This window comes from Salmo salar, chromosome 21 (assembly GCF_965601325.2).
Source record: "Salmo salar chromosome 21, fSalSal1, whole genome shotgun sequence".
Lineage (NCBI taxonomy): Eukaryota > Metazoa > Chordata > Actinopteri > Salmoniformes > Salmonidae > Salmo > Salmo salar.
In genome coordinates this window covers 34,574,060-34,595,846 of record NC_138311.1, presented here as the reverse complement: position 1 = coordinate 34,595,846, position 21,787 = coordinate 34,574,060, and the positions used below count along the sequence as shown (strand labels likewise).

General features: G+C 42.5%; 1 protein-coding gene across 1 annotated transcript; it reads left to right on the top strand.

Moving 5' to 3' along the window:
* The first annotated feature begins 1,564 nt into the window (after positions 1–1,564).
* LOC106582232 (neuroligin-4, X-linked) lies at positions 1,565–21,568 on the top strand. The gene is made up of 9 exons (XM_082967111.1): positions 1,565–2,093; positions 4,860–5,505; positions 5,646–5,798; positions 7,343–7,528; positions 7,681–7,946; positions 16,918–17,079; positions 17,241–17,602; positions 17,731–17,877; positions 18,728–21,568. Exons 2-9 carry the CDS (start codon positions 5,019–5,021, stop codon positions 19,545–19,547), a joined length of 2,583 nt encoding a protein of 860 aa, XP_082823237.1. The 5' UTR covers positions 1,565–2,093; positions 4,860–5,018; the 3' UTR covers positions 19,548–21,568.
* The last annotated feature ends 219 nt before the right edge of the window (positions 21,569–21,787 follow it).

The following is a 21,787-nucleotide window of genomic DNA, read 5'->3' as shown; positions in this document are numbered from 1 at the left end:
TACACGGGACAAGAGCCGTAATAACAAGTGCACAACAATAGATGGGACGAGACCTGTAATAACGAGTACACAATACACGCAGCACGAAAGCCGAAACAACAAAGCACAGGTTTGCACAAGACCAACGGACATAGGAACAATAACCCACAAGACAATGGTGAACAGAGGGCACATATATACAATTACTAATTAGGGGAAATGGGATCCAGGTGTGCGTAATGAAACAGTTCAGTGACGCCTAGAGCCGGTGATGTAGACCTCCGGACATGGTGCACGGAATGAGCAGCAGCACTGGGGGAATCCGTGACAGACACCACTGTCCTCAATGGTACTCCCGCTGGCTTTGGTCTTTGTTATGGTAGCTAGCAACATAGGTTATGCTGTTACTACTCGCAGTTCCAGACAGGGCAGGTCAAAGGGAAGATTGAAAACAACAAACAGCAGGGATCTAGGACCTATTTGTTAACAAGAAGAGCAACTTGGCTGACACACATTTTTTTGTCACTCAGGTCCAATCGGTCTGGATGTCGTTGTTTCTGATCGTTCTCGGGTCCGTTTGGGTCTGGGTCCCCCTTTTTCTTAAATTATCAGGTCCATTCTGGTCCGGTTCTGTTTGTCCTCGGGTCCAGGTCCAACTTTTTGGACCCGAAAATACCTCCATGGGCCATTTCACATATCCACTTTGGGGTGGCAAAGGGAGAATTGTCTTTGTTGTGTGGCATCAGTGGTTACAGTTAGGGTTAAACTGAGCTGACATTGAGGGCTAAGGATTTGAGGTAATTGGGTGAGTCATGTGTCACACAGTCCAGCTGGAATGGCCCCAGGAAAGAACACAGACATAGGTGGAGACAGAACACACTAATGTGATGTTATCTTGTGACTCAGTAATTTGATTGTTTTTTTGAAGGTTGTTTGTCATGAAGCTGTTTGTGTGATTTAAAAAACAACATTCATACAGTATGTATTTTATCATGGTGCTGCTATCGAGAAAATGTGTGGTTTTGGCAAAGGCTGCTTTATCTTTTCTTTTTTGTATCAAATAGAAGATTCAAAAGGCACTCGCACATCTGAGCAATCTTGTTACAGGTGCATGGCAACAGTTGAAACAGGATGAATGAAAAAAGGAAACCGCACACTGTTCTTGATAGTATCACTGATATTTAATAAGCTTACGTATCGGCCTAACGGCCTTCGTCAGAGCTTTTGTGAATTTTCAGAAAACAGCACCTCTATGTAGACCTAGCCCCACCCACATCCGTTCCACGTATGGAAAGGGGTTGGAGGCAAAGGAAAAATAAATAAGTGCTACCAAACATAACAATATGCATTTCACAAATATTACAAAAGTGTATAGACAAGACGTACCGAACACGTCCATAAAATTTTCAGTTTTCTGAAAATTCACAAAAGCTCTGACGAAGGCCGTTAGGCCGATACGTAAGCTTATTAAATATCAGTGATACTATCAAGAACAGTGTGCGGTTTCCTTTTTTCATTCATCTTGTATCAAATAGAAGAAAGGTATTATGAAGTTATCCCATCCCATTTATGTTCCATCTTGCCTGAGACACAGTTCTCCCAACTTGGATCCAGAAGCTAAGATGAGCTGTGCTGTGATTACTGATAGCCTGTCCCGTGTGTGTGCGTGTGTGTGTGTGTGTGTGCCCAAGCTGATGAGGGTGCAGGAATCTATTGGCTGCAGGCTCAATTCAACACTTCCATTAGCATCTTTTGAGAGGGAGAGACAGAGAAAGAAAGACAGAGAGGGGAAGGGAGAGGGAGATGTGAACATCGTGTTTTTGTTATTCATTAACAATAACCACGTCTAGTACCGTATTCAGTTGTTGCAGGGTTCGGACAATAAATACATAGGCTATTCCCGGGAGCTCACGGCGGAATTTACCCCAGGCACGTCGCTGGCGCACGAGGCTCTGCAGTCCAGTGACACACGGTCCCGGGATTTCTCTCACCGCTCTTCTGTCCTCTCTCCTTCTTCTCTTTTCTTTGCGGTGAAGGATGAAATGCTCTGCCAGCGGACATTTTTACCGCAGCAGCCACATGAACAGACCAATGGAGCTATGACGTGTGTGTCGGTGAGTCTCATTTATCACCCTGTTCTTCTGTGTGTGTGTGTTTGGTGTCCTGTAGGCTACAACACTCATTACTATTCATCGGATGTTGCGTATCACAGTGAAAATGTTGTGACTAAAACCCGCTATAAAATGTATTTCACTATAAGCTGTAGATAGATAATATAGCTGGATAGCAGAAGGATAAGGTTGCTTTCTTTAGATATGTCCGGATTCAAAGCGTCATGATCTAAGCTGCACAACCTGTGTCATGGCCACTGTAGCACCTGGGGGGTGTCACTGCAGCGAATGGAGAGGAATGGGCTCTGATTAAAATATTCAGCCATATGCAGCTGATACAGGCCCAGACATAGGACGTTGCAGCTGCAGTAGGCCTACCAGTCTCAGCTAAGTGATACATTTAGATGTTATTTGTGGTACACAAATATTACCCCCCCTAAAATCAATTCAATTCAAATGACATGTATTGTCATGAATGGAAAGACCAATACAATAAGAAAAATGACTTGTCCTAAAAATGTTAATGCACATGGGGTGGGGGGGTTGAATTTAATAGCAAGGGCTGAGATTTAGAAACCAATAATAACAATGAGGAAGTAGCTATCGAGTAACATTGGGGTATTTTATATCTGTTTTTCCCACCTTAATTGACGACAGGTTGTTGTCACATACTATGCTGCCAGCTCTAAGATTGTTGGCATGTTGATTTTGAATGTAGGCAGAAAAGATTATTCCTCTGAAACAATAACATAATTACACCATGCTATTGCCATGTTATTACCAGTTTATTCTGTGCTGTAGCCTGAAGTCCAATGTAAAATGCTACCAAGATTACTCTCACTTACTCTGTAGTTGGTGCATGAGAGGAGAGCATGTCAGTTTCTATCATTCTGCACCCTGAAAGGTTGTAGAGCTTGTTCTCTCTGGCCAGTGATGTTTTTCTAATTAGGTCTTCATATCTATACTTAACAGTCTGCCTTTATTTGCACTATGGGCTGTGTCAAAACTTGCATGCATTTTTTTTCAACTGGCAGTAGAAGAAAGAATTTGCCCAGTTCAGCCCACATGCTAAGAGGAGTCTCAATGTACAGTTGAAGTCGGAAGTTTACATACACTTAGGTTGGAGTCATTAAAACTAGTTTTTCAACCACTCCACAAATGTCTTGTTAACAAACTATAGTTTTGGCAAGTGGGTTAGGACATCTACTTTGTGCATGACACAAGTCATTTTTCCAACAATTGTTTACTGACAGATTATTTCACTTATAATTCCCTGCATCACAATTCCAGTGGGTCAGAAGTTTACATACACTAAGTTGACTGTGCCTTTAAACAGCTTGGAAAATTCCAGAAAATGATGGCTTTAGAAGCTTCTGATAGGCTAATTGACTTCATTTGAGTAAATTGGAAGTGTACCTGTGGATGTATTTCAAGGCCTACCTTCAAACTCAGTGCCTCTTTGCTTGACATCATGGGAAAATCAAAAGAAATAAGCCAAGACCTCAGAAAAAAAATTGGAGACCCCCACAAGTCTGGTTCACCCTTGGGAGTAATTTCCAAATGGCTGAAGGTACCACGTTCATCTGTACAAACAATAGTATGCAAGTATAAAAACCATGGGACCACGCAGCCGTCATACCGCTCAGGAAGGAGACGCGTTCCGTCTCCTAGAGATGAACGTACTTTGGTGCAAAAAGTGCAAATCAATCCCAGAACAACAGCAAAGGACCCTGTGAAGATGCTGGAGGAAACAGGTACAAAGGTATCTATATCCACAGTAAAACGAGTCCTATATCGACATAACCTGAAAGGCCGCTCAGCAAGGAAGAAGCAACCGCTTCAAAACCGCCAAAAAAAGCCAGACTACGATTTGCAACTGCACATGGGGTCAAAGATCGTACTTTTTGGAGAAATGTCCTCTTGTCTGATGAAACAAAAATAGAACTGTTTGGCTATAGTGGCCATCGTTATGTTTGGAGGAAAAAGGGGGAGGCTTGCAAGCCAAAGAACACCATCCCAACCGTGAAGCACGGGGGTGGCAGCATCATGTTGTGGGGGTGCTTTGCTGCAGGAGGGAGTGGTGCACTTCACAAAATAGATGGCATCATGAGGATGGAAAATTATGTGGATATACTGAAGCAACATCTCAAGACCTCAGTCAGGAAGTTAAAGATTGGTCGCAAATGGGTCTTCCAAATGGACAATGACCCGAAGCATACTTCCAAAGTTATGGCAAAATGGCTTAAGGACAACAAAGTCAAGGTATTGGAGTGGCCATCGCAAAGCCCTGACCTCTATCCTATAGAAAATTTGTGGGCAGAAATGAGCAAGGAGGCCTACAAACCTGACTCAGTTACACCAGCTCTGTCAGGAGGAATGGGCTAAAATTCACCCAACGTATTGTGGGAAGCTTGTGGAAGGCTACCCAAACATTTGACCCAAGTTAAACAATTTAAAGGCAATGCTACCAAATACTAATTGAGTGTATGTAAACTTCTGACTAACTGGTAATGTGAAGAAAGAAATAAAAGCTGAAATAAATAATTCTCTCTACTATTATTCTGACATTTCACATTCTTAAAATAAAGTGATGATCCTAACTGACCTAAAACAAGGAATTTTTAATAGGATTAAATGTCAGAAATTGTGAAAAACTGAGTTTAAATGTATTTGGCTAAGGTGTATGTAGACTTCCGACTTCAACTGTATATATAATTCAAGGTCTGTCTTTCCATCTTTGTCTGTCTCTGTCTCTCTCCCTCCCTCCAGGCAGAGCAGTGTGACTGTGCGGAGAGAACTGGGAGGTGAGTGGCTGACCCAGGGAGGAGAAAGACATATTCTGAGACCATCGCTGTTTGAGTGTGTGCTAGACTCAGAGTCGGAGTCCTGATCTAATCCGAACACCAACGCTCCCACCGTCCCTCCCACATGTCTCCCCCGTCTCCCCCCACCCCTCTCCTCTTTCTCCCCTCCTCTCTACTGTGTGTACTCTCCATGCTCCTGTCCCTGTCCAAACTGAGGGGCATCCTCCCCCCTCTCCTCTCCCTTATCCTGTCCCTCCCCCCTGCTGCTAGCCAGTCAGTCATCACCACGTCCCAGGGCAGACTGAGGGGTCAGTTGACCCCCATGCCCTCTGACCTGCTGGGCCCTGTGGTCCAGTACCTGGGGGTCCCCTACGCCCGCCCCCCCACCGGGGAGAGACGCTTCCAGCCCCCTGAGCCCCCCCTGTCCTGGCCGGGGGTGAGAAACGCCACCCAGTTCTCCCCTGTCTGCCCCCAGCCTGTAGAGGAACACAGCCTGCTGACAGAGATGTTACCTCTCTGGTACTCTGCCAACCTGGACATAGCCAGCGCATACCTGGCACAGCAGAGTGAAGACTGCCTCTACCTCAATATATACGTCCCTACTGAGGAAGGTATGTAGTATGTACAAACACACACACACATGCACTGCATCTACCTCAACTTATATTATGCATGCACCCACATGTTTCTTTGCTATCTGCAAGAGCTGTTTAGCGCTCTGAAAATATGGCTTGTGTGTGTTTGTTTCCAGACATCCATGATGAGGGCAGTCTGCGGCCAGTGATGGTGTACGTCCACGGAGGTTCCTACTCAGAGGGGAGCGGCAGCATGATGGACGGCAGTGTCCTGGCTAGCTATGGAAACGTCATCGTCATCACAATCAACTACAGACTGGGAGTACTGGGTTAGTCACCATCATCATCATCATCATCATTGTCGTCATCATCATCACCATCATCACGTCGTTAAATTCCGCCTAATCACCTTTCTGTTACTCTCTCACTGGTTGAAATGTCACATTTCTGTGTTGACACTGGGAAGCTAGCAGCCTGTACACAGCCAGATTCATCTCGTGTGTGTGTGTGTGTGTGTGTGTGTGTGTGTGTGTGTGTGTGTGTGTGTGTGTGTGTGTGTGTGTGTGTGTGTGTGTGTGTGTGTGTGTGTGTGTGTGTGTGTGTGTGTGTGTGTGTGTGGCTGTGTGTGTGTGTGTGTGTGTGTGTGTATATATACGCCTGGTTAGAGGGGAGCCATCAGCTCTGTGTTTATGGCTCACAGTAGGTGGAGTTCAATTAAGCTTATGAGAGAAGGATGAGAGGAGAGAGGCAGGGTGAGAGGCAAGGAGGTGAAGGGAATGGGAGAGAGGGTGAGGGAAGGGGGAGAGAGGAGGGGGGAGGAAAGTATAAACTGAAAGAGGGAGTGAGGGAGTGGAGGAGGAGGAAAAGAGGGGAGGGGAGGAGGAGGAAAAGAGGGGAGTGTTGCAGGAAAAGGGGATATGAGGAAGAGGAGAGTGGAGGAGGAGGAAAAGAGGGGGATGGGAGGAGGAGGAAAAGAGGGGAGTGGAGGAGGAAAAGGGGATGGGAGGAGGAGGAAAATAGGGGAGTGCAGGAGGAGGAAAAGAGGGGGAGGGGAGGAGGAGGAAAAGAGGGGAGTGGAGGAGGAGGAAAAGAGGGGGAGGGGAGGAGGAGGAAAAGGGAAGAGGAAGGGGGGAGAGGAGGGTTGAAGTGATCTGACATGATCATTTAAGGTCACATGTATCTTGTGGCACAGCCCTCAGTGACACCCACACGCTTCAGCTCATCCTGTATATGTCTGTTAGTGACACACTCATGTCCCTAGTGTGGTGTGTGAATTAGTGACACACTCATTTTGCGTCTGCGTCTGTGCATGTGTTCAGTGACACGCAGATGTTCTGGTGTCCCAGGTCTACCCCAGGTCTGACTGGTGGTGAGCCATGGTCACATGACATCATTAGTCACTGAGTCCTCAGGGTTTGGCTACACTGCAAAACATGTCTGTCAATCTCACCAAGATTTTTCTTGTGTTAAGACAATGAATATTGTCTACAGTAAGGCTTAACAACTGCAGCCACATACTGGGTTAGCGTTAGGCTTAGGTTGTAACAGCATACTGTAATAATTGTTATTATTGATTTATTAAAATCATTAATGAGAGATTTATAAGTATCTGCCGTAGTAGCCAATCCCCAGTGAGCCGACTACATGTAGTCCCAGAATTGTAAGGAATCAAACCTAGTGTTTCCTTTTGAAGTAGTGTTTCCCTTTAGTTCCTAGCCCATATTTACATCCTGCTGTTCATATCTTTGATGAAAAGTATTTTTAAATAAGATATTCCTGTTTGATGTGTTATTTTTAAATATAATTTTACTCTTGATATTTACTAGACTTTCCTTTTATATTTGTGAGTATTTTTTATGTGTTATTTCTTCAGGTTTCCTCAGTACGGGTGACCAGGCAGCTAAAGGCAACTATGGTCTGTTGGACCAGATCCAGGCTCTGCGCTGGGTGAAGGAGAACATTGCTGCATTCAGCGGAGACCCAGACAGAGTCACTGTGTTTGGCTCCGGGGCTGGAGCTTCCTGTGTCAGCCTGCTAACTCTGTCCCACTACTCTGAGGGTAAGTAACCTCTAACCCCTGAACCCAACCTCTGAACCCTTACCCTTGACCTCTTAACTTCTGTCAGCCTGGTCACACTTCTCAAAGAGTCACCTCCAATTCCTGACCTATAACCTCTGACCTCTAACCTCTGTCAGCATGCTGTTTATCAGATCTGTTCCAGAAGGCGATCATCCAGAGTGGGACAGCCCTGTCCAGCTGGGCGGTCAACTACCAGCCAGGGAAGTATGCAAGGCTGCTGGGGGACAAAGTGGGCTGCAGCCTGGAGGACTCATCAGAGCTGATTGCCTGCCTGCAGGGGAAGACCTACCAGGAGCTGCTGGAACAGAACATCACCCCAGCTAAATACCACACCGCCTTCGGACCTGTCATCGACGGTGATGTCATCCCTGATGACCCCCAGATACTCATGGAGCAGGTGAGAAAATATAAAACACTCTATGGTTTATATACACTGTGTATACCAAACATTAAGAACACCTTCCTAATACTGAGTTGCATCTTGATACACACAGGAAACTGTTGAGCAGAGTTGCAGTTCTTGACACAAACCGCCTGGCACCTACTACCATACCATGTTCAAAGGCACTTAAATCTTTTGTCTTGCCCATTCACCCTTTGAACGGCACTCATACACATCTACACTGATTGAAGTGGATTTAAGTGACATCAATAAGGGATCATAGCTGTCACCTGGATTCACCTGGTCAGTCTATGTCTTGTAAAGAGAAGGTGTTTTTAATGTTTTGTATATTACAGTGTAGATTATACATGTATTACAAGTTATATGGTTTATTTGTTTTGGCAAGATTTCATTTTGGGTTCTGAGATGAGGGTTAAGGATACATAATATATATATATATATTTTATTTATTTATTGAATATTCAAAGACATACAATATACTTGCAGTGAAGCCGCTCAACAACTACATCATACCAGTCATCCAACAGATTCCCATTCAGAGCGACACACAGAAGCATCCAGGGTCAATGCCCTGCTCAAGGGCACGTTGTCCGATCTACCACTAGGCCAAAAAAGTGAACCCGAACCCTCCAAGATCCCCCCCACAGGTCCCCAATAGCTGTCCCTCAACCATTCGAGACCCCTCCCACAGTCCCCCCCAGGAAGAAAAAGAAAAAATACAATTAATTCCATTTCCCACCCCCAAGAACCCCCCAATGCACCAACAACCAAGAGAATGAACTAAAGAGAAAAAAGGAAAAAACTGAAGAAAACAGCAAACAACAATGCAAAAAATAAAAAATAATAATTAAAACAAAGGACATCAAGGGCAACTAAAATCATAACAGCAATGCCAACTGTATATGTTTGTGTGCATGTCTGGCACTATTACATTTATGTGTGTGTTCTTGTATGTGTTTATTTGAATGAGAGTGTGTGTATATGCATGTGTACACACACCTGCACAGCATCAGCCTTTTAACTTTCATCTTTGACCATCATTCTATCTCTCACACAGCAACTCCACTCCCACTTGTCTCCAATTCCACATACCAACCTTCAGCTTCCCTCAGCCCATCCCATCTATCTCTGCTGGCCACCCACTTCAGGTTTCTACACAACACATATCTTTCAACTATGCTGTGATGTTTAACGGACAATTTCAATCTATCTAATCGAATACAATCCACAGATTGCGAGTTGAAGATAAATACTTTTACTAAGAGTATTAGTATATTAGTAATTGACTGACCCGGTCTCTCCAGATCTCCTAACAGTACTATTTCTAGAGTCAATTTTAGATCAATGCTATGCATTTTCACCTATTCCTGAACCTGAGCCCAGAAACAGGCTACCTGAGGGCAATACCAAAATAAATGGTCTATTGATTCTGTATCCTCACAACAAAATCTGCAGAGCTTCGATGATTTTATGCCCGAAATATAATATTCAACATTTTGTTGGTGGCAAGAATTCTATACAATAATTTTAGCTGAAAAGCACAAAGTCTTGAATCTTGTGTTGTTTTATATATCAACTCATACACCCTCTACCATGGAATCGGTACATCAAAAATCTCTTCCCAACTATTTTGCAATCTGTATTGCACAGTTGTCAACATCCTGGTCCTCAAATGAAACTGGTATACTTTCCTATTTATGCTATTTTTATTCTTTTGCCAGTTTTGATCCTTTATATTGGGCAGACAGACCAGTTCCCTACCTCCTCCCGCAGCCACCCGCCTCCTCCATTTTTGGGGCAATGCTGTAATCAATTGGTTGTACTCTTGGATTGAGCAGACCTTTCCGTACAATTCTGATAACTCCATGAAGGACATAACTCTACAATTCCAATTTACAATATCATTTAAGAACAAATACCCTTTTCAAACATATTTCCCATAAATACAGTTATTTTATCAACCAGCACATTTGAGTTCAGCCATAATATTTGTTGTAATATTTGTTCTATCTTTTCAGGGGGGTGAAATTGAAATTGTAGCCAGCTCTGCAATGTTTGTTTGAAAAAGAGAGATACTTTGAAAAAAGTATAATTTTCAATTAATCGAAAATAAGACATGGCAATCTGCACAAAGGCAAAAAGGCAATTTTTAAACAATGGATGAGCTTTTCTTAGTAATTTACTTGAGAACCATTTAGGGTTCAAATAAAAGTGCTTTTATATTTTATAATCTCAACCCACCCAATTCATATTCATTATATAGATAGGCACGTTTTATTTTATCTGGTTTAGCATCCCAGATAAAGCAAAATATTTTTTGCTCATATGATTTGAAAAATGAATCATCAGGAGTAGGCAGCTCCATAAGTTAGTGAGTAAACTAAGATATGACTAAGGAGTAAATCAGGGCATTTTTTCCATAAATAGACAGGTATTTACCTCTCCATGGTTGCAGGAGCTTGTCTATTTTTACAAGTTTTCTATTGAAATTCATTTTGGAGAGCTTATTTATATATTTTGTGATATGAATACTGAGTATGTCTACTTCACCATCAGGCCATTTTAAAGGTAAACTGCAGGGTAATGTAAAAGTTGTATTTTTTAAGTGTCCACTACGTAATATTATACACTTGTCATAATTAGGTTTTAGTCCAGAGAGTACAGAAAAGTTATCTTGATCTTCAATGAGACATTGCAGGGATCTAGCTTGCGGACTTAATATAAAACTTGAGTCATCAGCCTACATGGACACCTTTGTTTTTAAGTCTTGGATTTCTAATCCTCTATTGTTGTTATTGGATCTGCTTTTAATAGCTAGCATTTCGATGGCCATAACGAATAGACATGGTGACAGCGGACACCCTTGTTTATCTCCTCTTGACAATTCAAAACTCTCTGAGAAGTAGCCGTTATTTACTATTTTACACCTGGGGTTGCTATACATTATTTTAACCCATTTTATAAGAGAATTACTGAAATTGAAAAAACTAGGCATTTATAAATAAAATACAGTCCTACTTTATCAAATGCCTTTTCAAAATCCGCTATAAATACCATTCCTGGCTTCTTATATGTTTCATGATGTTCTATTATTTCTAGTAGTTGTCATATATTATCTCCAATGTATCGTCCATGTAAAAAACCTGTCTGATCAGGATGAACAATACCTGGTAAAACTGTTTTTAATTCTGAGTGCTATGCATTTTGCTAGTATTTTTGCATTACAACATTGAAGTGTAAGGGGCCTCCAGTTTTTTTAGATAGACTGGGTCTTTATATCTGCCATCTGGGTCTTGTTTTAATAATAGAGAAATCAGACCTTTCTGCTGAGTACCTGACAATCAAACAATGGAGCTTTTAGTATATCAAAAAATACTTGATATACCTCTACCGGTATGCCATCAAGCCCTGGGGATTTTCCAGACTAAAATGAATTAATAGCCTCAAAAAGTTATTTCTCTGTAATTTGGCCTTCACACTGATCTTTCTGTACATTTGTTAATTTTCCATTTCTTATATTATTTGGAAAGAATTCCTTACCATAATCTTCATTCAATGGGAAAGGATGAGACGGAAAAGAGAACATCTGCCTAAAATAATTAGCTTCCTCTTTTAAAATATCATTCGGAGAATCATAGATGACTAAGTCTTCAGTAAAGAGTTTCTGCAAATTATTTTTGTTAGTGTTCCTGTATTGGAGATTCAGGAAGAGTTTTGTCCATATTCCATCCAGTTTGCTTTATTTTTGTAATAGATTACATTAGATCGTTCTTGAATAAGTTCCTCAAGTTATTTTTGTTTTTCCTCAGCCACCAATTGTGCAAGTTCTCCCACTTAAAAAGATGAGAGAGGCCTGTAATTTTCATCATAGGTACACGTCAACTATGACAGACAAAATGAGAAAGAAAATCCTGAAAATCACATTGTAGGATTTTTAATGAATTTATTTTTAAATTATGGTGGAAAATAAGTATTTGGTCACCTACAAACAAGCAAGATTTCTGGCTCTCACAGACCTGTAACTTCTTCTTTAAGAGGCTCCTCTGTCCTCCACTCGTTACCTGTATTAACCTCTATGGGCTAGGTGGGACGCTTGCGTCCCACCTACTCAACAGCCAGTGTAATCCCGTGGCGCGTTATTCAAATACTTCAAAAATGCAAAAACTTCAATTTTTCAAACATATGACTATTTTACACCATTTTAAAGACAAGACTCTCGTTAATCTAACCACACTGTCCGATTTCAAAAAGGCTTTACAACGAAAGCAAAACATTAGATTATGTCAGCAGAGTACCCAGCCAGAAATAATCAGATATCCATTTTTCAAGCTAGCATATAATGTCACATAAACCCAAACCACAGCTAAATGCAGCCCTAACCTTTGATGATCTTCATCAGATGACAACCCTAGGACATTATGTTATACAATACATGCATGTTTTGTTCAATCAAGTTCATATTTATATCAAAAACCAGCTTTTACATTAGCATGTGACTAGCATGTGACTAGCATTCCCACCGAACACTGCCGGTGAATTTACTAAATTACTCACGATAAACGTTCACAAAAAACATAACAATTATTTTAAGAATTATAGATACAGAACTCCTCTATGCACTCGATATGTCCGATTTTAAAATAGCTTTTCGGTGAAAGCACATTTTGCAATATTCTCAGTAGATAGCCCGGCATCACAGGGCTAGCTATTTAGACACCCAGCAAGTTTAGCATTCACCAAAGTCAGATTTACTATAAGAAAAATGTTATTACCTTTGCTGTCTTCGTCAGAATGCACTCTCAGGACTTCTACTTCAATAACAAATGTTGGTTTGGTCCCAAATAATCCATTGTTATATCCAAATAGCGGTGTTTTGTTCGTGCGTTCAAGACACTATCCGAAAGGGTAAATAAGGGTTACGAGCATGGCGCATTTCGTGACAAAAAATGTCTAAATATTCCATTACCGTACTTCGAAGCATGTCAACCGCTGTTTAAAATCAATTTTTATGCCACTTTTCTCGTGAAAAAGCGATAATATTCCGACCGGCAAAGCCTGTTTACATTCAACGAGAGAGAAAGTAAAAGCATGCTATCCCCTCATGCACGAGCCTCAGTCTAAAGGCCCTCTGATAGAGCACTTGCCAAATGCGCTAGTGTGTTTCAGCCTGGGCCTTGAATTACGTCATTCAGCTTTTTCCCGGGTTCTGAGAGCCTATGGGAGCCGTACGAAGTGTCACGTTACAGCAAAGATCCTCAGTCTTCAATAAAAAGAGCCAAGATGAACAACTACTTGTCAGACAGGCCACTTCCTGGTCAGAATCTTCTCAGGTTTTTGCCTGCCATATGAGTTCTGTTATACTCACAGACACCATTCAAACAGTTTTAGAAACTTTAGGGTATTTTCCATCCAAAGCCAATAATTATATGCATATTCTAGTTACTGAGCAGGAGTAGTAACCAGATTAAATTGGGTACGTTTTTTATCCGGCCGTGTAAATACTGCCCCCTATCCCCAACAGGTTAATGGCAACTGTTTGAACTTGTTATCAGATAAAAAGACACCTGTCCACAACCTCAAACAGTCACACTCCAAACTCCACTATGGCCAAGACCAAAGAGCTGTCAAAGGACACCAGAAACAAAATTGTAGACCTGCACCAGGCTGGGAAGACTGAATCTGCAATAGGTAAGCTGCTTGGTTTGAAGAAATCAACTGTGGGAGCAATTATTAGGAAATTGAAGACATACAAGACCACTGATAATCTCCCTCGATCTGGGGCTCCACGCAAGATCTCACCCCGTGGGGTCAAAATGATCACAAGAACGGTGAGCAAAAATCCCAGAAGCACAAGGGGGACCAAGTGAATGACCTGCAGAGAGCTGGGACCAAAGTAACAAAGCCTACCATCAGTAACACACTACGCCGCCAGGGACTCAAATCCTTCAGTGCCAGACGTGTCCCCCTGCGTAAGCCAGTACATTTCCAGGCCCGTCTGAAGTTTGCTAGAGAGCATTTGGATGATCCAGAAGAGGATTGGGAGAATGTCATATGGTCAGATGAAACCAAAATATAACTTTTTGGTAAAAACTCAACTCGTCGTGTTTGGAGGACAAAGAATGCTGAGTTGCATCCAAAGAACACCATACCTACTGTGAAGCATGGGGGTGGAAACATCATGCTTTGGGGCTGTTTTTCTGCAAATGGACCAGGACGACTGATCCGTGTAAAGGAAAGAATGAATGGGGCCATGTATCGTGAGATTTTGAGTGAAAACCTCCTTCCATCAGCAAGGGCATTGAAGATGAAACGTGGCTGGGTCTTTCAGCATGACAATGATCCCAAACACACCGCCCGGGCAACGAAGGAGTGGCTTCGTAAAAGCATTTCAAGGTCCTGGAGTGGCCTAGCCAGTCTCCAGATCTCAACCCCATAGAAAATCTTTGGAGGGAGTTGAAAGTCCGTGTTGCCCAGCGACAGCCCCAAAACATCACTGCTCTAGAGGAGATCTGCATGGAGGAATGGGCCAAAATACCAGCAACAGTGTGTGAAAACCTTGTGAAGACTTACAGAAAACGTTTGACCTGTGTCATTGCCAACAAAGGGTATATAACAAAGTATTGAGATAAACTTTTGTTATTTACCAAATACTTATTTTCCACCATAATTTGCAAATAAATTCATTAAAAATCCTACAATGTGATTTTCTTGATTTTCTTTTCTCATTTTGTCTGTCATAGTTGAAGTGTACCTTTGATGAAAATTACAGGCCTCTCATCTTTTTAAGTGGGAGAGCTTGCACAATTGGTGGCTGACTAAATACCTTTTTGCCCCACTGTATATTCCTTTTCTTTTAGCCATGTAAAGACTGATCTTCTTTTTTTATAATCTGCTAAACCATTACAGTTATAACTGGCTATACTTATTTCACCCCTTACCATATCTAGATACTATTCTCAGTCTAAATTGACCATAATTAGTGCTTGTAAAGTTACTGCCATCAGAGGTATTATAAAGGTCAAAACTAGAGCTTTCAAATGTCTGATATTTAGAATTCAAGAAATAGGTTCTAGCAATATTTGTTTTATTCCCTTGCCTGTGAGCCAATGCCACAGATGTTAGAATATTGTGACAAGATATTATGTGTGTAGCAAATCTGAGTAGGTTGATGTGTATGATATTGGATGTGATATAGTGAGAGTGTGTACGATGTCTGTATAAGAGTAAGACTATAATGTGTGATGTCCAAATAAATAATAACTGCCAATTTGCATGGTTGAGTGTCTATGGGTGTAACATGTAGCGTATAGCCTTAATACTCATGATGATAATTGTAATCCATATCGTATCACCATCATATTTGCATCATAACTACCTTTAACATCATTGAAAAACACATCCAGCATTTCCATAGCAATCGACGTTTCACATGATCATGAAAGAGACCTTGCATTACTCTAGAGATGGCTTCACTACAGTACAAATGTATTCCGTACAATATGTTATTATTCCCCAATGCCCCTATTCTGATATCTTCCCCTTGCTTGTTGTAAACATATATAAACTTGTAGACAAATACATAAAAAGATAGACAAACAATAAACACATTAAATTATAAACAGTTCTCGACAATAGAGGGAGAGAAGAGAAGAGAAAAGAGAGAAAGAGAGAGTGCGAAGAGAGCGAGATCAGGTGTGTGTGTGTATGTATAAGTCCGTATGTGTAAGCAAGCATGTAATTGAGTATGTGTATGTTCATATCCACTTCATAATGTTCTGATATTTTTACAGTTTCCATACCTTCTTTTTTTTCGTAACCTGAAGTCCCTGTAGAATTTAGTACAGCCACGGTGTTATGGAGCTGTCTGGGAATAGCTGTCCATCTATAAAGACTTTGTCCACAATGATAAAGGCACGCCTACCATCCATCCTTTGTTGTCTTTGTACCGGGTACAGTCTCTTACGATGTTCGTTTATCTCCCTTGGAAATTGGTCATTGAGATTGAATTTGGTCCCTTTCAGCTCCCTTCCCCTGCTTTTGATCAGCTCCTTTTGTTGGTAGTGTTCAAATTTTGCGATGATCGGTCGGGGACTCTTGGTCTTGTCGCTCCGAGCTCCAAGTCTGTGTACTCGGTGGAAAGCCATCTTGTTTACAGTCTCTGTAGGAAGTTTCGAGGCGGATTGCATTAATTTTCTGATCACGCCCTCTGGATTATTGGATGCGTCCTCAGGAATCCCAGAAAAAAATAGATTCTCATGCATGCTACGACTTTGTATGTCTACTAGCGACTCCTTCATCACCCTGTTTTCCCTGAGTAGACAATCCATGTTGGAATCGTGGATTTTTACCTTGGCTGTGAGTGTCTTGTTTTCTCTTTGGAGCGTGAGAATTTCACTCTGGCTGAACTCCAAACTCCCCCTCAGCCCTGCTACCTCCTCACACAACTTTTCCAGTGTTGCATGGATTCCAGCCAGAGCACTAGCCTCTACCTCAATGGTAAGTAAATCGTCCGTGTCTGTAGATTAATTTGTTTTTCTTTTTTTTCTGGTTAAAGTTATTTTGTGAGGTGGTCGGATCTTTCCATGATGGAGTATGTTGTTCCTCCATAGCGTAAAGCTGTTGGTACTCGCCGATTTCCCTCAGGATCTCCTTAGTATCCAGATTGGCTCTTTACTGCAACCAGTTGTTTTATGAAAAGATAACAATGTGTCTTTCCCATGACGACGACAGGTGTCTGTAGTACAGCCAGCTAGCACTCGCGGAATCCATGCAAAAAAAGGAACAGAAACTTGCAGTCCCAGCCGTAACGGCTAACCACGTCGTGGAATCCTTAGCAACAAAACTTAGTTCGGATTAAAATCGATTTAATGAAAATGTTTTAATATAAACAACAAACCGAGTGTAGACAGTACAATGTTCTGTTTTGCATAATATTGTTATTGACAACCCTGTTCTTCACACACAGGGGGAGTTCCTCAACTATGACATCATGCTGGGTGTGAACCAGGGGGAGGGGCTTAAGTTCGTTGACGGGATGGTCAATGGTGAGGATGGCGTCTCCGGCGACGATTTTGACTTTGCCGTGTCAGACTTCGTGGACAGTCTCTACGGCTACCCAGAGGGGAAGGTAGGCTGCAGGAAAATGTCTATCCACATCCAGTGCTTCTATTCAGTTGCTGGAGGGCAAAGAATATGTTCAGCAAAAAGTAAAAATAGACTCTGCATACTGCAATCCATCTATGCTCCCATGTGCTTTATTGACAAGGTATTTTTTTATCCTTGCGGTAGGACACGTTGAGAGAGAGCATTAAGTTCATGTACACAGACTGGGCCGACCGGGAGAACTCTGAAACCCGGCGGAAGACGCTAGTCGCTCTGTTCACTGATCACCAGTGGGTGGCGCCGGCGGTGGCCACAGCAGACCTCCATGCCCAGTATGGATCGCCAACATACTTCTACTCCTTCTACCACCACTGTCAGAGTGACGTGTCGCCCGCCTGGGCTGACTCCGCCCACGGAGATGAGGTGCCATATGTGTTCGGTCTGCCGCTGATTGGACCCACAGACCTCTTCAACTGTAACTTCTCTAAAAATGATGTGATGCTCAGCGCCGTGGTCATGACATACTGGACCAACTTCGCCAAGACAGGGTGAGATATTGTCTTGTATAACTCTTTCGCTAAGAAACATCTCTTACTTTCCCCTAATGAATGGTAAAGTAACCATGATTAACCTTTAAGATAACTTTTCCTGACTGTGTTTTTCTTCTCTGTCTCAGAGATCCTAACCAGCCAGTGCCCCAGGACACCAAGTTCATCCACACCAAACCCAACCGCTTTGAGGAGGTGGCCTGGGCCAAGTATACCCCCAAAGAACAGCTTTACCTGCACATCGGCCTGAAGCCACGTGTCAGAGACCACTACAGGTAGATACAATAATCACAGACCATTACAGACCACTACAGGTAGAGACAATAATCACAGACCATTACAGACCACTACAGGTAGATGCAATGATCACAGACCATTACAGACCACTACAGGTAGATACAATAATCACAGACCATTATAGACCACTACAGGTAGATACAATTATCACAGACCACTACAGGTAGATAAAATTATCACAGACCATTACAGACCACTACAGGTAGATCAAATTATCACAGACCATTACAGACCACTACAGGTAGATCAGATCATCACAGATCATTACAGACCACTACAGGTAGATCAGATTATCACAGACCATTACAGACCACTACAGGTAGATCAGATTATCACAGACCATTACAGACCACTACAGGTAGATCAGATCATCACAGACCATTATAGACCACTACAGGTAGATCAGATCATCACAGACCATTATAGACCACTACAGGTACATCAGATAATCACAGACCACTACAGGTAGATCAGATCATCACAGACCATTACAGACCACTACAGGTAGATCAGATCATCACAGACCATTACAGACCACTACAGGTAGATCAGATCATCACAGACCACTACAGGTAGATGTTTCCCTGCCTGCCTTTCTTGCTGCTGCCATATCTTGTTAAACTTTGCAATGTTAGCACTTCATGCTAGCAGCACTTGCCACTTTCCCCTTCTATCTGTTTAATGTATAATAACTATAATTTATAATGTATGATGTTATCTTATGTTATTGTGTATATTTTGTCAGATTCCTTGTGAAATATAGTTTTTCTTTTTATGGATGATGATTCTGCTGCAAAACCAAACCCCAAAACTTTTCTCCACCTCCAGAGCCACCAAGACAGCGTTCTGGCTGCAGCTGGTTCCCCACCTCCACAACATCAACGAGTTGCTGCAGTACGTGTCCTCTGCAACCCACAGCCCTCCCCAGGACACAACTCCTCACTCCTACACCAAGCGGTTGTCTAAAGGCCTGGGCTTGGGCAGCACGCGCCACCCCAACCCCCCGTCCACGCCCCAGGCTCCGGCACTGCAGGGGGAGGAGCTGCAGGTCCCCCACCCCGTCTTGGAGGACTACTCCACTGAGCTGAGCGTTACCATCGCAGTGGGAGCCTCACTCCTCTTCCTCAACATCCTGGCCTTCGCTGCTCTGCTTTACAAGAAAGACAAGCGCAAGATGGAACATCGCAGGCCGCCACGCCCACCTCCACGCCATGAAATCATCAATGCTGATATCACACACCAGCTGCAGGGGGAGGGGCTTCTGAAGCAGCTGGAGGCTGAGGCCCTGCATCAACACAACACCCTGGAGATACACGACACACACAACATACACCACACGCTGGAGACTCTTGACACGCTGGACACACAGGACATCTACAACACTCTGGACACCCTGCGACTGACCTGTCCACCAGACTACACCCTAACCCTGAGACGCTCCCCTGACGATGTGCCCCTGATGACTCCCAGGTCTCTGCCCATGACCCCTGGCTCTCACCCCACCACCCCAATGACCCCCATGACACCTGGATCTGTTGTGGGGATGCAGCCCATGCAGGGCTTTAGTCCTTACAGTAACACACACTTGCCCCATATGCACACGCACACACACCCCAACACACACACACACTCCACCACACGCGTATAACCACAGACAGAGATGGAGGAGGACAGTTTCTCCAGTCCAACTAAGATGACAATCCAGTCTGCCGTGTTGCATGTGTAGAACACTGAGGGAGTGGAAGTGATGAACTCTGGGAGAGGAAGTAATGTGCATCAGTAAATGGAACATTATAAATGGGAACATCCAAAATGGCTGCCAATATGGTCCATACATCATGGAAACATTGCTTGTCTATAAGCTGCATCAAAAATGGTCTGTGTTGCCGTGTGACTTGCCCTGGAGTGGGGCTTCTGTGATGTGCAGATCAGATCAGACTACTGACTGAACCACTCTGGGAAAAACTTGAAGAACCAGTGAAATTTGAATGTAGAATTTTTCAATTGCAATGAAATCCTTCAGAGGATCAACGTTCCCTGCAGCTCTGTGCTCAGCCTGGCCATCGATGTGGTCTGAATGATAGGAACCGACAGACAGAGTGAACAACAGGCAGACGGGGAAAGATTCAGACTCTATTCCTGGCCTTTAGGTCAAAGGCCTCTGAAGGGTTCAACAATAACAAGTTCAACAGTCCAAAGGTCACATCTACCAACCAGCAGTCTGTTCAAATATGTAAATAACTTGTAAACATTATGGAGAAAAGATTGTAAGATTTAAAGGTTTTACTGTTTTATCGCATCAAAATATGTTATTTAAGGCTTTAATTTGAGTTGATTATAAATGTATAGGTCCTCAGAACAAGATGTCATTTGACGCTTACTTCTGACATCTTAACCCTGACCCTAATCCTAACCCTGATTATATCTATGCCCACCCTCTTCTCTGAGCCGAGGCTTGTACTTGGACATGGAACTGGGTCTGTCCTTGGCCCTCTCTCTGTCATGGTCCCTTACCTTTGTCCTTAGGCTAAAGGCGTCAGCATGTTTTAGTTCGAATGAGGGTGCTCGCATAATCCCTTAAAAGACCTTTGTTTGAAAAATGAAAAATAAGCGGCAATAGTACTGTTTGTCCATTTTGAGATGCCATAGCCACTTCCCCAAAATAGTCAAGAAATCTTTCATTAATTTTGACGTTTTTTTTCCCAAGGAGATCTAAGTCGCGCAATTTTACATCTAACTAAGATGTTTGGTGCAGTATTTCTCAAGTGAAAGAATCTGCATCAGAACGAGTTGTTTCGAGTTGAATGACAACAGGCACTTCATTGAACAACTCCGACGAGGGGGCGTAGACTTCGGCTTGCCTCGCTAAAAAATTAGTGTGCCTGAACAATTGAAAAAACCCTTGCCAAAGTCCAAAACAAACAAAAACTTCGCAAAATGTTGTCATAATATATGCACAAACTGTTCTGAACTGTTTCAGAAGCATGTGGACGCCTTAACCCCTGACCCTGACCTCTAACCCTGATCCACATCCTAACCTCGACCCTCATCTTAACCTCAACCTGTCTATGAACCCTTATTTCAGTCCCATACCTTAGACCCCTTACCCGAAACGCTGACTTCTAACCCAGAGACTTAACTGATCAGTTGACCTGAGACCCGAATTCAATCATGCTGAAGTCTAAAACGTTACGATTGAATTCTGTCCCGACACATATTCTGCATTTTTGAGCTTTTTGAACCACAAAAGTAAACTAAATAATATCATATACTGTATTGTATTTAAAGAAAGCTGAAACAGTGGATCTGAAACAATGAATCTTATTTGAAATGCTACTATAGGCTAGATTAGAAGATGTCTTTTTTATAATTATTTTCAGTTTCTGCGTAAACAGATGGAAGGAGTCTTTGCTGTATGAGAACTTTCTGCTGCATTTTGTTAAATAAAATATATCTGTATTTTACCATTTATATGCTTCTCATATACAGTGCCTTCAGAAAGAATTCACACTCCTTGACTGTTTCCATTTTTTTGGTGTTACAGCCTGAATTTAAAATCGATTAAATTGAGATGTTGTGTTACTGGCCTACACACAATACCCCATCATGTCAAAGTGGAATTAAGTTTTTAGAAATGTTTACAAAATAATTAAAAATGAAAAGCTGAAATGTCTTGAGTCAATAACTATTCAACCACTTTGTTATGGCAAGCCAAAAGAAGTTCAAGACTGAAGATTTGCTGAACAAGTCACATAATATGTTGCATGGACTCACTCTGTGTGCAATAATAGTGTTTAACATGATTTTTGAATGACTACCTCATCTCTGTACCCCACACAAACAGGGGCTTCTGAAGCAGCTGGAGGCTGAGGCCCTGCATCAACACAA

What these genes read in the sequence shown, in the direction of transcription:
- LOC106582232 (XM_082967111.1), top strand. Translation starts at nt 5,019, where the DNA reads ATGTCTCCCCCGTCTCCCCCCACCCCTCTCCTCTTTCTCCCCTCCTCT. An exon ending in CTACAGACTGGGAGTACTGG is followed by an intron (nt 5,799 to 7,342) that starts GTTAGTCACCAT and finishes TTATTTCTTCAG; the next exon opens with GTTTCCTCAGTACGGGTGAC. An exon ending in ACGGCTACCCAGAGGGGAAG is followed by an intron (nt 17,080 to 17,240) that starts GTAGGCTGCAGG and finishes TCCTTGCGGTAG; the next exon opens with GACACGTTGAGAGAGAGCAT.